At 36.3% G+C, this 14,282-nt stretch overlaps 1 protein-coding gene across 5 annotated transcripts in view; it reads right to left on the bottom strand.

Annotated features, from left to right (window-relative positions):
- Nucleotides 1-14,282, bottom strand: part of nf1b (neurofibromin 1b) — a 128,182-nt gene that overhangs the window by 101,251 nt on the left and 12,649 nt on the right. For all 5 annotated transcript variants that reach the window (XR_012386487.1, XR_012386488.1, XR_012386489.1 and 2 more), the window contains exons 7-18: nucleotides 13,974-14,049; nucleotides 13,732-13,889; nucleotides 11,701-11,874; nucleotides 8,927-9,055; nucleotides 8,424-8,498; nucleotides 8,206-8,334; nucleotides 5,702-5,836; nucleotides 5,502-5,615; nucleotides 3,938-4,017; nucleotides 3,737-3,860; nucleotides 2,631-2,877; nucleotides 687-760 (exon numbers count right to left, since the gene is read on the bottom strand). Coding sequence is in view for 2 of the 5 variants with exons in the window: in XM_005169189.6 (XP_005169246.2) it covers nucleotides 687-760; nucleotides 2,631-2,877; nucleotides 3,737-3,860; nucleotides 3,938-4,017; nucleotides 5,502-5,615; nucleotides 5,702-5,836; nucleotides 8,206-8,334; nucleotides 8,424-8,498; nucleotides 8,927-9,055; nucleotides 11,701-11,874; nucleotides 13,732-13,889; nucleotides 13,974-14,049 (1,515 nt within the window). In the remaining 3 variants the exon portion in view is untranslated. The remainder of the gene's footprint in view (nucleotides 1-686; nucleotides 761-2,630; nucleotides 2,878-3,736; nucleotides 3,861-3,937; nucleotides 4,018-5,501; nucleotides 5,616-5,701; nucleotides 5,837-8,205; nucleotides 8,335-8,423; nucleotides 8,499-8,926; nucleotides 9,056-11,700; nucleotides 11,875-13,731; nucleotides 13,890-13,973; nucleotides 14,050-14,282) is intronic.

Here is a 14,282-nt window from a genome sequence, read left to right as displayed (position 1 = left end):
TTTAAAACATATGCTGGATAAGTTGGCGGTTCATTCCACTGTGGTGACCCCTGATGAATAAAGGGACTAAGCCGAATTAATGTATTACTTGATATATAATTTATATATATATATATAAACATGATTTATTAGGAAACATGTGCCTTCCTAAGAAAAACACATTAAGAAATGTTTGTCTTCATAAAAAAAAGCATTACAAGAAGGGTGGAAGCAAGGGAAAGAAGATAACAACTGATCTCAGGCTAGTCTCTGTGTGACCCTCTGCAGCAACCCGTGTGTCCTGAATGACTGTTGGACTTGTTCTTTGCAAAAAATAAAATCTTTTTGGAAGTAAATTTTGTAAGGCTTTGTGTCTTGATTAGTAAGTGTCTCTTTATTGGAAAATTGCCACGTCACTATTGACTTTCATAATATTTTTCCATACTATTGTTTACAACTATGAATGAAAATGGCTACCTGTTCCCAACATTATTTAAAAAAATCTTGTCTTCAGTCAAAACAAACAAATAAATAATTATATAAAATGGACCACAAGAACGATGAGTAAATGATGACACAATTTTCTTTTTTGGTTCAAACTTTCTTTAAATAAAACAATCAGAACAATGCTAATGTGCTCGCCAGCAACTAGAACGACTCTAAAACTGTCTAACGACATTAAAAACTGTAAAAGTGAGACCTCTGACCTCTGTGTTTCCAGGAGTGGGAAGTTCAATCTTCCGAAGCAAAGCCATTACTCTCTTCTGTAGAGCTGAACGACCTAGAAATAAAAACAAGCATATCACATACACTAATACTGGCAGACTTGGTAAATATTAGCAAAAAAATGTTAGTAAAAAAAAAACTTTTTATTGTTTAACAATGAGTTTTGCTTAAAATGTCTTCAGTTGAAGATTAAATGATTAGCCCTCCTGTCAAACTTGAATTCTTTTTCAAATATTTTCCAAGTACTGTTTAAATGGATAGACATTTTTTTTTAGAACAATAGTTTAATAACAAATTTTAATAAATTGATTTTGACTTTGACATAATGGCAGTGCATAATATTTTTCTAGTTATTTATTAAGATACTAGTATTTGGCTTAAAGTGACATTAAAAGAGTTAACAAGGCACGTAAGGGTTATTAGGCAAGTCATTGGACAGCAGTGATATGTTCTTTAGACAATCGAAAATTATTTAAGGGGGTTAATAATATTAACTAACGCTGAATAATATATTGTTTGAGCATCTGTTGGAGCCATTTCTTTCTTTTATTATTATTATTATCATTATTATTATTATTATTATTATTATGTTTGGAATAAATGGGTTGATAGGATGATATGATTACTGTTAATATTATTAAGTTTATATTTGATAATTATTGTATTCAGGTTTGAGTATTTGCTTTGCTTTTACCTAATATTACTTTTTAATATTTACAATTTATTTGTAATAAAAACAACACTAGTAGCAATAAAAACAGTAATCAATAAATACTCTTTATTAAAGTTTTCCCTCTAATTTAATTGTAAGGTCCACCCAGTTAGTCCAATGAAGGTGTCCACTGGTGGATGAAGGTTCATTGCCTGTTCGGTCTTTTCAGTGCACAATGTTGATTTACTTAAAATTTAACTCATATCTGACTCCAATTTAAATATGAGAATATTAATATATTAATCTTTTGTTTTATCTGACTCCAATCATAAAACATTAAGAAGATTATAACAATATATAATTTAGATAAATGTTCGAACCTTTTATCTTCACTCATAACTATTACATTCGTTCATTCGGGTGCTCACGTCTGCGAATAACAGATGAAATCTTGTGGTCCCCGAACCGGACCCCTCCAGCCCAAGGCTGCGCCTTGAAATTCTGTCCATAAAAATTATAAATAGAATTGGTAACAAGGGGCAGACCTGCCGGAGTCCAACATGCACTGGAAACAAATCGGACTTATTGCCGGCAATGTGAACCAGACTTCTACTCTGTTCATACAGGGACAAGACGGCCCTCAACAGATCGCCTCTGACCCCATACTCACCGAGCACCCTCCACAGAATGCCACGAGGGACACGATCGAATGCCTTCTCCAAGTCCACAAAACACATGTGGACTGGTTGGGCATACTTCCATATACCCTCGAGCACCCTGGTGAGAATATAGAGCTGGTCCAATGTACCACGGCCCAGACAAAAAACGCATTGTTTCTCCTGAATCCTAGGTTTAACCATTTTTTATTCCAGCAAAACTAAAAACATAAGACTTTATTGAGAAGAAAAATTTCACAGGAAATATAGTGAAAAATATGCTTGCTAGGAACCAGGAATTAAAATTTAAATTAAGTTTATCAATTTAACATTTCATTCAAATTCTAAAACATTCTCTAGTAAAATCATAATACACTTTTCCTTGAGTGAGAGTCTAAATGAGACTTTGGTAATATTTTCATTTTTAATCCTAACACAAAAGATTAAAAGGTTAATCAATGGAAACATTAGCATATATTATATAGTAGCAATAGAGCTCATATTCAGCAAGTGTGTCAATATTAGTGAATGCAGTTGTAATGTGCTGCCCTCTGCTGGAGCCAATAGCAAAAACATCACTCCTAAATGTGAAGACAGCTGAGTTTGATGAAACAGACCTGTGACCATCATGTTACTGACAGAGGCAAACTCCATGAAGGTGTTGTAGTTTGGCAGAAGAGACTGCACTGGGATGTCTTCAACACCGCACCGGATTTCTGCCTCCTCACACAGGTAACGGAAACAGGACATGGCCACTAGAACGGCCTCCATGTCTGGACTCCACAGGAACATGTAGAGACAGACCTCCAGCTTGGTCTGAGCCTGCCGGCAGGTAGCGATGTTGCTGCCCACTGTGGCCCGATCCTTATAACAAAAACACAATAGATACAAGAAAAAATAAAGTATGTATTTAAATATGTTTATGCTTTATTTACATTTTTTTAAAGATTTTTTTTGCCTTTATTACATAGTACAGTATTTAGACAGGAAGCAAAGTTGGAGAGAGAGAGGGGGGGGGTAGGGTAGGGAAATGTCCTCGAGCTGGGATTCGAACTCGGGACGCCCTTTAATGACATTTTTTAATAAAAAAAACACTAGTGCATAACGTGCCATATTGTTATGATCAAGGTCACTTCCTTTTTATACACTATCCATCTTATTGTCCCCTTTTTTCTTTTTAAATTATTATTATTATTATATAATACACTTTATTTAAAGCGTCTTTCAACAAAAGTTAATGTACAACATATATATATATATATATATATATATATATATATATATATACAATTTAATATTTAAAAAAATAAATTGAAAGTACAAAAATAGGGAAGATAAGTTACTTTGAAGAGATGAGTTTTAAGTGTGGATTTGAACAAAGGGAGAGCTCAATGTTGCAGATGTCAGATGGAAAAGAATTCCAGTGTTTGGGATGCAGGGTGACTAAAATCTCTGCTACCCATCGCGCTGAGACAGGAAGAGAGGACAGAGAGGTGGATGAAGAAGAAGGATCTAAGGGAGCGGAAATGAGTGGTGATATAGAGGAGATGAGATATATAAGGTGGTGCGAGGTCATAAATTGCCTTAAATGTTTGTAGGAGGATATTATATTCAACTCTGGGTTTGATTGGAAGCCAGTGCAGATCTTGATATTGAATTTACAAAAAATGTTGCCAAGTGGAAGGAGATAGATTAAGAAAATAATGAGCGAGTGCTGGCTCACCTTATTCCTTAGAAGAAACTTGTTTCTGCAGATGAGAATCTCTCTCAGCCATTTCAGAATCTCAGTACTGCTAACCAGCGGATGACCAAACAGATTCTTACAGATGAAGTAAAGCACCTGAGAACTGAACCCACAACAAACGATCTCGATCAGTCATCGAGTGAGATTCATTTCCGTCCACATCTGTGAACTGGACTCTACCTGATGTCCCAGAAGGTCTCCATAGGGGCATCCGGGTTCCACAGCTCAATGCTTTCAGGCTGATGCAGGACCAGCAGAGCCTGACAAACAGATGATGATACATAACTCACAGTTAACACAATGAAAATGAAACTTCTGACTTTGATACTATACCTTAAAAATATATTGATAATACACAAGGAAATTATTTAAAATTGCAACATTTATGCGAGCACTCCTTTTATTCATTTGCCAGAGCTAAATCCTTGGCTTACTGTGGATTCCATTAGGATAGGCTCAACTCTATGCCATAATGCCTTTGGAGGGTCCCTCTGAAGGGATTAGGGAATAGAAATGAGTCCTTTCAAATTGAGTACAGTGTGTGACACCAAACAACTTTCCAACTCAAAGGATCATGGCCGAAGTGTCCATCAGTTGCATTTTTCAAAATCCTTTATTCCAAAGGGCCCTTCAAAGTGGCTAGTTTTGAGCACTTCATTATAGAGGCCATTATTTTTTTCACTCTAAAGAACCCTATGGAAGATGATATGTCCCGTTTGGAAGGCACCGTCAATGTAAAGGATTTGTACTACTGGTCCAGTAAGGACAGTTGTTCAGATTTTCCCATTCCCAGTGAAACTTTACATTAGATTGGATGAACGTAATGTATGGTAATGGAGGGAAAAAAGGGATGGATGGATGAATGAAACTGAATGGGATTGGATGGAATGAGACTGAATTGGATAGAATGGGATTAGATGGATGGATGGATGGAAGGGATGGATGGATGAAAAAGGAAAGGATGGATGGAAGAAAGGAATAGATGGATAGGATGGGATGGAATGGGGTTGGATGGAAAAAAGGAATGAATGGATGAAATTGAAATGGGATTGGAAAAGGATTGGATTGGGATGGATGGATGGATGGATGGATGGAATGAATGAAATTGGAATGTGAATGGGATTGGATGGATGGAAGAAAGGAATGAAGAAATAAATGGATGGATGAAAGAAAGGAATGTATAGATGGGATAGGATGGAATGAATGGATGGAATGGGATTGGGTGGATGGAAGGAAGAAAGGAATGGATGGATGGATGGAAGAAAAGAAAGGAATGTATGTAGAAAAAATGGATGGATAGAATGAGATTGCAATTAGATTGCAATTAAATGGGATTGGATGGATGGATGGAATGAAATGGGATTGGACGGATGAATGGATTAATAGATGGAAGGAAGGAATGGATGGATGGAATGTATAGAAGTAAAGAAGGAATGGATAGAAAAATAACTGACACGGATAGAGAGAGACAAACAATTGAAAGGTGTAAAGTAGGCAGTAGGTAGTTTTGTACATTATATTGCCCATTTTTGCCTATTTTTAGTAGACGGCATCACAATGAAAATCTGGATAAATAAACAAAGTAAAAGTGGACAAACAAAGTGAAGTGCAGCAAGTTTCAGTAGTGCTGTCAACTGATACAGCATTGTTTGAAATATTTCAGGATCATTGTGTATCAAAATATTGATGCTATTGACAACAGACTCACAAAAACTACAGAGATAAAGAGAGATAAAGTCCTCACCTCCATGGCCTCCTGGGAAATCTCTCCCATGTTAGCAAGAGGCACGAGCTGGACGAGGCCTGTGATGAGCTCTGCTGTGCTGCTGTGAACCTCCAGACCTTGTTTTCCTGGATTCTGAATCACAAACACACCAACCAGACAGTTAAAGCCCAGAAGCAGTATTAAATGTAAGCCAGAGAAGCTTCATCATCCTCACTCACATGGAGCATCAGTTTGGGATCCGCATGTATGAGTTTCACCAGAGCCAAGAGCAGATACTTCAGACTCCTGGTGTCCAGATCAGTGGTTTTCTCTTTAAACTTCAGACTGCTCATTTTCTCCTTAAACGTCAAACTCTGAGAAGACAGACAGAAGAAGGTTTACCAAATCGACCAAGAGTGACATACTGAAAATCTTTTTTTCTAAAGTTTGCCATAGAAATATTTGAACATATTGGAATAGTTTCGGAAGGATCATGTGCCTCTGAAAAGTGGAGTTTCTTCACAGGAATACATTACATTTCACTTATTCATTTTCCTTCAGCTTAGTCCCTTTTTTAATCAGGGGTTGCCACAGCGGAATGAACCGCTAACTATTCCAGCATATGTTTTACACAGCGGATGTCGTTCCAGCTGCAACCCAGTACTAGGAAACACCCATACACTCTTGCATTCATACACCCACTCATACACTTTGGCCAATTTAGTTAATCCAAATTACCTATAACGCATGTCTATGGGCTGTGAGAGAAACTGTGCGGAGCAAAACAAATTGTTACAAATCATTATGCCTTTGTAACAGTTAAAATAAAAATGAGGTTAATAAAATTGTTCAGAAAATGTACATAGAAAAACATTTAAATACTATCATTCAACCACATTTATATATTCTGAAACTTTGTTATCGATGTAAATTTGTACAATTAAACAAAATAAAAATAAAAAATACAATTAAAATCAAAAGGGAGAATGCAACTAATAAATAAATAAAAGGCAAGATGTTAAGAGACAAAGTAAATAATACAACACTGCCACTTTATAAATAAATTACTTAAACATTTAATCTTTTCCAACTTTGAAAGAAAAAAAAACTTAGCTGGATTAATTATATACACTCACCGAACACTATATTAGGTACACCTGTCCAAATGCTCGTTAATGCAAATTTCTAATCAGCCAATCACATGGCAGCAACTCAATGCATTTAGGCATGTAGACATGCTCAAGACGATCTGCCGCAGTTCAAACTGAGCATCAGAATAAGGAGGAAAGGGGATTTAAGTGACTTTGAACGTGGCATGGTTGTTGGTGCCAGACGGGCTGGTCTGAGTATTTCAGAAACTGCTGATCTACTGGGATTTTCACGCACAACCATCTCTAGAGTTTTACAGAGAATGGTCCGAAAAAAAGTAAATATTCAGTGAGCGGCAGTTCTGTGGGCGCAAATGCCTTGTTGATGCCAGAGGTCAGAGGAGAATGGCCAGAAAGGCAACAGTAGCTCAAATAACCACTCGTTACAACCGAGTTCTGCAGAAGAGCATCTCTGAAAGCACAACACGTCCAACCTTGAGGCGGATGGGCTACAGAAGCAGAAGACCACACTGGGTGCCACTCCTGTCAGCTAAGAACAGGTAAATGAGGCTACAATTCGCACAGGCTTAACAAAATTAAACAATAGAAGATTGAAAAACATTGCCTGGTCTGATGAGACTCGATTATGCTGTGACATTCGGATGGTAGGGTCAGAATTTGGTGTCAACAACATGAAAGCATGGATCCATCCTGCCTTGTATCAACAGTTCAGGCTGGTGGTGGTGCTGTAATAGTGTGGGGGTATTTTCTTGGCACATTTTGGGCCCATTAGTACCAACTGAGCATTGTGTCAACACCACAGCCTAGCTGAGTATTGTTGCGGACCACGCCCATGCCTTTATGACCTCAGTGTACCCATCTTCTGATGGCTACTTCCAGCAGGAGGAATATTTCCAGTACCTTGTTGAATTTATGCCACGAAGGATTAAGGCAGTACTGAAGGCAAAAGCGGGTCCAACCCGGTACTAATAAGGTGTACCTAATAAAGTGGCCACTTAGTGTATACTGTACAGAAGTCACAAGTGTCTGAGTATATTTGCATTTTTCTATATTTATTTGTATAGTTTTGCCCATTACTATTTGCTCAGCAAGTTTTTTTCCTCCCTCTGTCTATATATATAGCTTTATTTGCTTAATAATAAATAAAATTGTAGATTTTTTAAATCTAATTTGTCTCTCTGAAAAATTATGAAACTAAAATTGACCATTAAAACTGCTGAAATACAGCACTGTTTTCTCAACAGATGCAACAGCTTCATACTTCAAGTTTAAACGTATGCAGTTCCAGTTTGTCCATAGAATTTAATTCAGTTCTATCTGTATAGCACTTTTCGTTGTTACCATTACATTAGTTACCATTACTTTATTAGTTACTAATAACTTTAACTAAATAACTAGTGACTAATATCTTTTAACAGTTAAAGTAATTATATATAAACATAGTTAACCTGCAGTTATGTTGTATATAGGTGATGTCATTGTGTACATGTTTAATGAAGTGTATTCATGAATTAATGTATAGGTTAGGGTGGCATCATCATATATATCAGTATATTACATCTAAAATGAATCCATCAGCCTTCTACAGTTTGCGTTGGTTGTATGGTCTATGAGAGGTTTAGTGTGCGTCTCACCGGAGTCAATCGAAGCGTTGTGTGACTGCAGCCCTGCACCACTCGTCCCAGAGTCTCCGCAAACATGAGCCGTAGCTCTCCAGAATAACAGTACACTGTGTCGATCTTCGGCCACCAGTCCAGTGGAGACTACAACATGACGGAGGACACACACACACACACAAATTAATCAAACACCCTCAAATCACACATCCTATCTGTCTACAGTGAGCGCTTACATTAGTGATGATGCGGTGGAGAGAATTCACCAGCACGAAATGAAAGGTTGAAGGGGAGGACGAGGCCAAACACACCTGACAAAGACAAATAGAAATCAAGAGAGATCTGGTAAAAGCGCTCTTTAGGTCAACTCATGTTCTTAGCACAGTGTGTAAACCTAACACAACCTTGCAGGTGTTGTAATTATTAATCTGAAAGAAATTGTAATTATGAATATATTGTATAACTAATATAAGTATATTCAACCTTACATTGAAAAATACAGTGCACTGATGTCAAGCAGTGTGCAAAACACAGCAAATGTCAGCTGTTATCATATAAGCGTCACATATTTTTTAAATATTATTATGTAATATATTTAATAATGCATATATTAGTGCCTGGCAAAATTTGCATCCAAATCAATGGGATTAATAACATCCAAAATAAACATTTGTTTTGACAATTTAAGTGTGTGTACCGCGTATATTTATTTTGGGTTTAAGGTTTGACTTGCACCCACTTTAAACTGCTGATTGTTGTGTGGGTTGATTCTGAAACAGGAGACGAAGCAGTCGATCATTAAGTCCAGGTCTGCACTCTGACTTCCTGCGCCTCTGGAAAACGGCTTAACTGGGTTAAACAGCAAACCCTGGAGACCAACAGAAAACCATCAATGTGGAAGACAGAATCCTTCAGACACAAAAGCTGCAGTGAATCACGAAGCTTGGGTTTCTCAAAGCATTTGTTCCTTTGGTAATATGAGCCTTTTCCAGCTCCATAGTGCCTCATCGATGAATCATTCCTTATTGCTGTAGAGTAAAACAACCCAGAAAAACTACCTACCGAAGAGCTGATATAAAATTTGTCAGATACTGTTAAAAATTTGCTTCATAATCAAAATTAGTCTCCCTGTGATGAAGATAAACTTGGAACTGGTTGATCTGGGCTTTATATTTCAACTAAAATCAAAAATGTCCCATACAGATTTGTGCTTGAGCCTGATTACAAACAGATACAGTTACAGGCATACTTTTAATTAAATTAGTTTCATAACAGCAGCCAAGTGTTTGAAATCACCTCTGTTTTTTTATGGATGATGTAAAGAACACAGATATGCTGCCACAATTATTATTTGTTTATTATCGTCATGTTGGATCGGTTTAAATTTTCTGAATAGTGCCAAAAAGTAAAATTTCTTTTAGATTTGCTGGATTAAAAATATTTTTTTTATTTACATTTTTTATTTAAAATTATTTTTGGGCAATATTATTAGCCCCTTAAAAAAATAATATTTTTTGATTGGGTACAAATAAAACCACTGTCATCCAATAACTTTCCTAATTAGCCTAACTTGTCTAGTGAACTTAATTAAGCCTTTAAATTGCACTAATAATATCTTGCAAAATAACTATTCAAAATTTTATGTACTGTCAAAAACGAAACTGAATTAAATATATATTTTTTTTATTTCTTTTTTTAAAGACATAAATATAACTATTTAAAACTATTAGAAATTAGTAACATACAAATTAATAACAATATGATTAAAAATGTATTTTGAAATTGCACTTTTAGCTGAATAATATCTTGCGAAATAATTATTAAATTATTATGTACTGTCAAAAATGTATTTCTTTAAAAATTATAAAATAAAATAAAAACATCTATCTACCTAAAATAAGTGAACAAATAATTTTAAATATGTAATCATTTAAGAAAAATCTTTTTGTCTTTTTTAAGACAAAAAAAAATTAGCATCAGAAATTAATAACAATATTATTAAAAATGTCCAACTTTTATTTTGCAATTTTTGCTGTATAATATCTTGCAAAATTTATCAATTCATTAAATTTCTTTTAGGCTTAGTCCCTTTATTAATCAAGGTTCATCACAGCGGAACGAACCACCAACTCAACCAGCATATTTTTTTTTGCAGCGGATGCCCTTCCAGCTGCAACCCATCATAGTTTACCCAATTTATCTATAGTGTATGTCTTTGGGCTGTGGGGGAAACCAGAGCACCAGGAGGAAACCCACGCGAACATGGGGAGAACATGCAAACTCCACACAGAAATGTCAACTGACCCAGCCGAGGCTCAAACCAGCAACCTTTTTGCTGTGAGGTGACAGTGTTACCCACTGCGCCACCGCGCCGCCCCATCTTGCAAAATAACTTTTAAAATATTATGTACTGTCAATAACGAAATTAAATTTATTATTTTTTTATGATTAATTTTTAGACTTAAAAAATGTATTGAAAGTTATTGGTAACAGAAATTAATAACAATATGTTGAAACAACTAAACAGGGCTTTTAAAACCAACTACAATTTCCCAGATGGCTGATGATTTTGACTTGTATACGAATTATCATCATTGATGTCAGAAATAAGGGTTGGGTGATGTCGATCAATTTGGCATTGAAAGATGTCTAATGTGAAACATTGCGATGGACGATGACATCGTCATTGTAGGTGGTGGTGAATTAATTATTTATGAATTATGAATTAATTCGTAACGAATTAATTATTTGTAGCCTATCGTTTCAACTACCTGACCTGCTTGGTCCTTGTTTTACCCATAACCAAATCATAAACAAATAAAGATAAGTTACACACAAATTACCACCTGTCAATCACTTTTCCGCGGGACTCTGGCATGAATTGGCAGAGTGATCTGTGTCGTTATAATGGCGTCCACTAACTTGGTTGGTAAAAAGGTGCCCAACCAGCAAGAAACACCAACAATATCTGAGGTTTTCATTAAAATTACAAAATGCAAACCTGAAAGCGAAAGATTGAAGCAGTGTACTGACGCTGTGACAAATTACCTGATAGATAGACAAAAGACGGAAGAGCCGTTAGATAGAGACAAGATAAATTAAATATCACGTTTAACAACTATAGTAAGATGCGATCCAGCGGTGCATCCTTGATAAACTTTCTGACATGCACTGTTCTCTGGGGTTTTGTGCTCAAAGCACCTGCTGACTGCTGGAGCTCAGACGCTGCAGGGCATGACAAAATGTGTGTGTGTGTGTATATTTTCATTCTAAAATGCCATTTTAAATCTAAGACGTGTTAATGTAAACGGGGTCTGACTGTGTTTTTCACGAACAGGTTGCTGCTGTGACGGGGGTGGGGTGTAGGATCGAGATGCCAGATCAACATCGTGATGTCTTTAGGCCATCAGCGATGGACGATGGCATCATTTATCGACCCAACCCTATCAGAAATGCAATAAATACCAGAATATAGTGATATATAGTCCAATAACGCCCCTCCCTAATTCATACCTTCAGGTCCATGACAATAGACTGCACCAGCAGGAAGATAACAGAGTGATCCTCCCAGCTGATGTATGTGGACGCTTTACACAGTTTAACGCAGGCGATGGCTGCGCTCTCTGTCAGCTGTTTGCTTCCACCGTGGCCAGTCAAAGCTTTCCGCAGATTCTCCAAAAACAGCTTCTACACAGGGAAAAACACATCCTTTGAATGGTTTACTTGTTTAATTCTACCATTTTACATCAAATGTGTCAAGAGTCTGTACATATGTGTTAGATATATTTATGTTTTCCTATTTTTTTTAAACTTTAACCAGTCCACATTAAAATGCTATTATATATATATATATATATATATATATATATATATATATATATATATATATATATATATATATATATATATTAGGGATGTAACGGTATGGTAAATACCGTCATACCGCAATATTATTTTTTTTCGATATTACCGAAGTCGCATGACTCGATAAAACTATAGGTCTTCTGAGAAAATTTGCTTAGGCGAATGAAGCGAACGGGAGGTACGAAAACTACAATACCCATCAGCCCATGCTTGACCATCATCCCTTGCGGTCTGTTGTCGCTACAGATCCAGTAATGCGGAAATGGAGTGTGCTGCTAGAAGCGGGGATGAAAAGAGCTGGAAAACTCTAAGGCCCCGTTTACACTAATGCGTTTTAGTTTGAAAACGCTTAAGTTTTGCTACGGTTACGCCAACCGTCCACACTACGCCGGAGTTCTCGAGCGCCGAAAACGGAGCGTTTCGAAATGTGTGGATAATGTCTCAGTGTGGATAATGGAAAACGGAGACATCTAAAAACGGAGGCGGGGCTGCAGACGTTCGCCTCTCTGATTGGGGCTTTTCCTGAATATTAAGTAGCCTAACACGCACAGTTCAGTCCTGCATTCTCTCCGTGTAAGTTCAGACTTCGCAAGTTTGATCAAGGCTGCAGTCTCTTCTTCTCAGTTTGATATGGAAAAGCAGACTATACCGAGGACACGGGTAAATCTTCAAAGGGAACAGTGTACTTTATGACTTCATTCACATCACCCTGGCTTCGTTGTTTCACTTTATCAACAATAAAATGTAAACATGATTTAAGGAACTGCCTATTTTCATTTTAATATTAGCAACTTAGACAGCAGACATGTTGAGGCGTCGTGCTGCATAAGATGAGCGTCATCTTCACTGTGTGGATATTTATAACAAAACGGAGCCGATAACAACTGCCTCCTTTCAATTTCAGTGAAAATACGAAACACAGCCTCTCTTTTGCTGAGTATCAGTTTTAATAATCGATAATGGCCATTTTAAAAGTATAACATACAATAAGTTTATACATTATAGGAAATAAAGGCAAGCGATCAGTCAATATACAGAATGTACGTGGTTACATTAATCATTAACTTATCTTTGCGCTCAGCCAAAACACGTTACCTGAGAACAAGTAATAGATTCCAATGACCAAAGTCAGGGAATATGTCGTTAGATAAAGACAACAAGATAAATGAAATATCCCGTTTAATAAATATAGTGAGATTAGATCCAGCGGGAGATGCTTGATGAGAAGTCCGACTAGCAGAGCTCTCATCTGTGTAGATGGGCTGAGTGTGATTAAATGTTGAATGTGATGAGTTTTCAACAATACTAAATTAAAACTTTATTGTTTTTACATGGTTTAATAATTTTTTGTTATTAAAATTGAAGTTCCTGTTTCAAAGCTTACAGATTGATGGCTAATTTGTATGTCATTGACACTTTTGGCACTTTTTTGGAGTATTTTCGTAAGTTTTGTTTTTTCCTGTAAATGATTCAATAAATACCGTACCGTGACATTCATACCGAGGTATTACCGTACCGTGAAATTCTGATACCGTTACATCACTAATACATATATATATATATATATATATATATATATATATATATATATATATATATATATATATATATATATATATATTAATGGTTATCTATCATTGGATCATAACTGTATTCTATCAGTCGAGTGTGTGCACTTGCCTTGTTGTCTTTGGCGTCCTCTGCTGCATCTCTGGACATGTCTTGCGTGATATCAGGACAGAGGATGAGGAGGATGATCTGGAGAGGCCAAACAGCTGCTTTTCTCTTCGTGCTTTCGGCAAAACTGTCCACCAGATCAAACAGCTTTTCAGCACAGTCTGAAACACATAGTTTAGATTTAACATTCCCTCTTAAACACAGCAGTAATATGTTGTACAGTGGTGCTCTCGGTAAAAACACACCAGCCATGTCTGTTTGAGGCCTCTGGTACAGCCTGGTGAATTCATCAGGATAATTCTCCACCCAGTTCCAAAACGCCTTCAAACATCATTAAGTTAAAAAAAAGAGAGAGATAGAGAACAGTAGGTGGCAGAAAAGAGATTGTACTCAAAAAAACTAAGCAAATATTTGCTAAACAAAGCTCTAAAATATTTGTTTATTAATTATTTATATGCAAGAAGTTTCTTTGCTCATAAGAGCTCAAAAATCTAATGGATGTATTTGGATTTAAAAGATCAGAGATATTCAGGAGCCATTTTACTAAGAGATTT

This window comes from Danio rerio, chromosome 10 (genome assembly GCF_049306965.1).
Source record: "Danio rerio strain Tuebingen ecotype United States chromosome 10, GRCz12tu, whole genome shotgun sequence".
Lineage (NCBI taxonomy): Eukaryota > Metazoa > Chordata > Actinopteri > Cypriniformes > Danionidae > Danio > Danio rerio.
The sequence above is the reverse complement of the archived record's forward strand: the minus strand, read 5'-3'. Positions and strand labels throughout refer to the sequence as shown.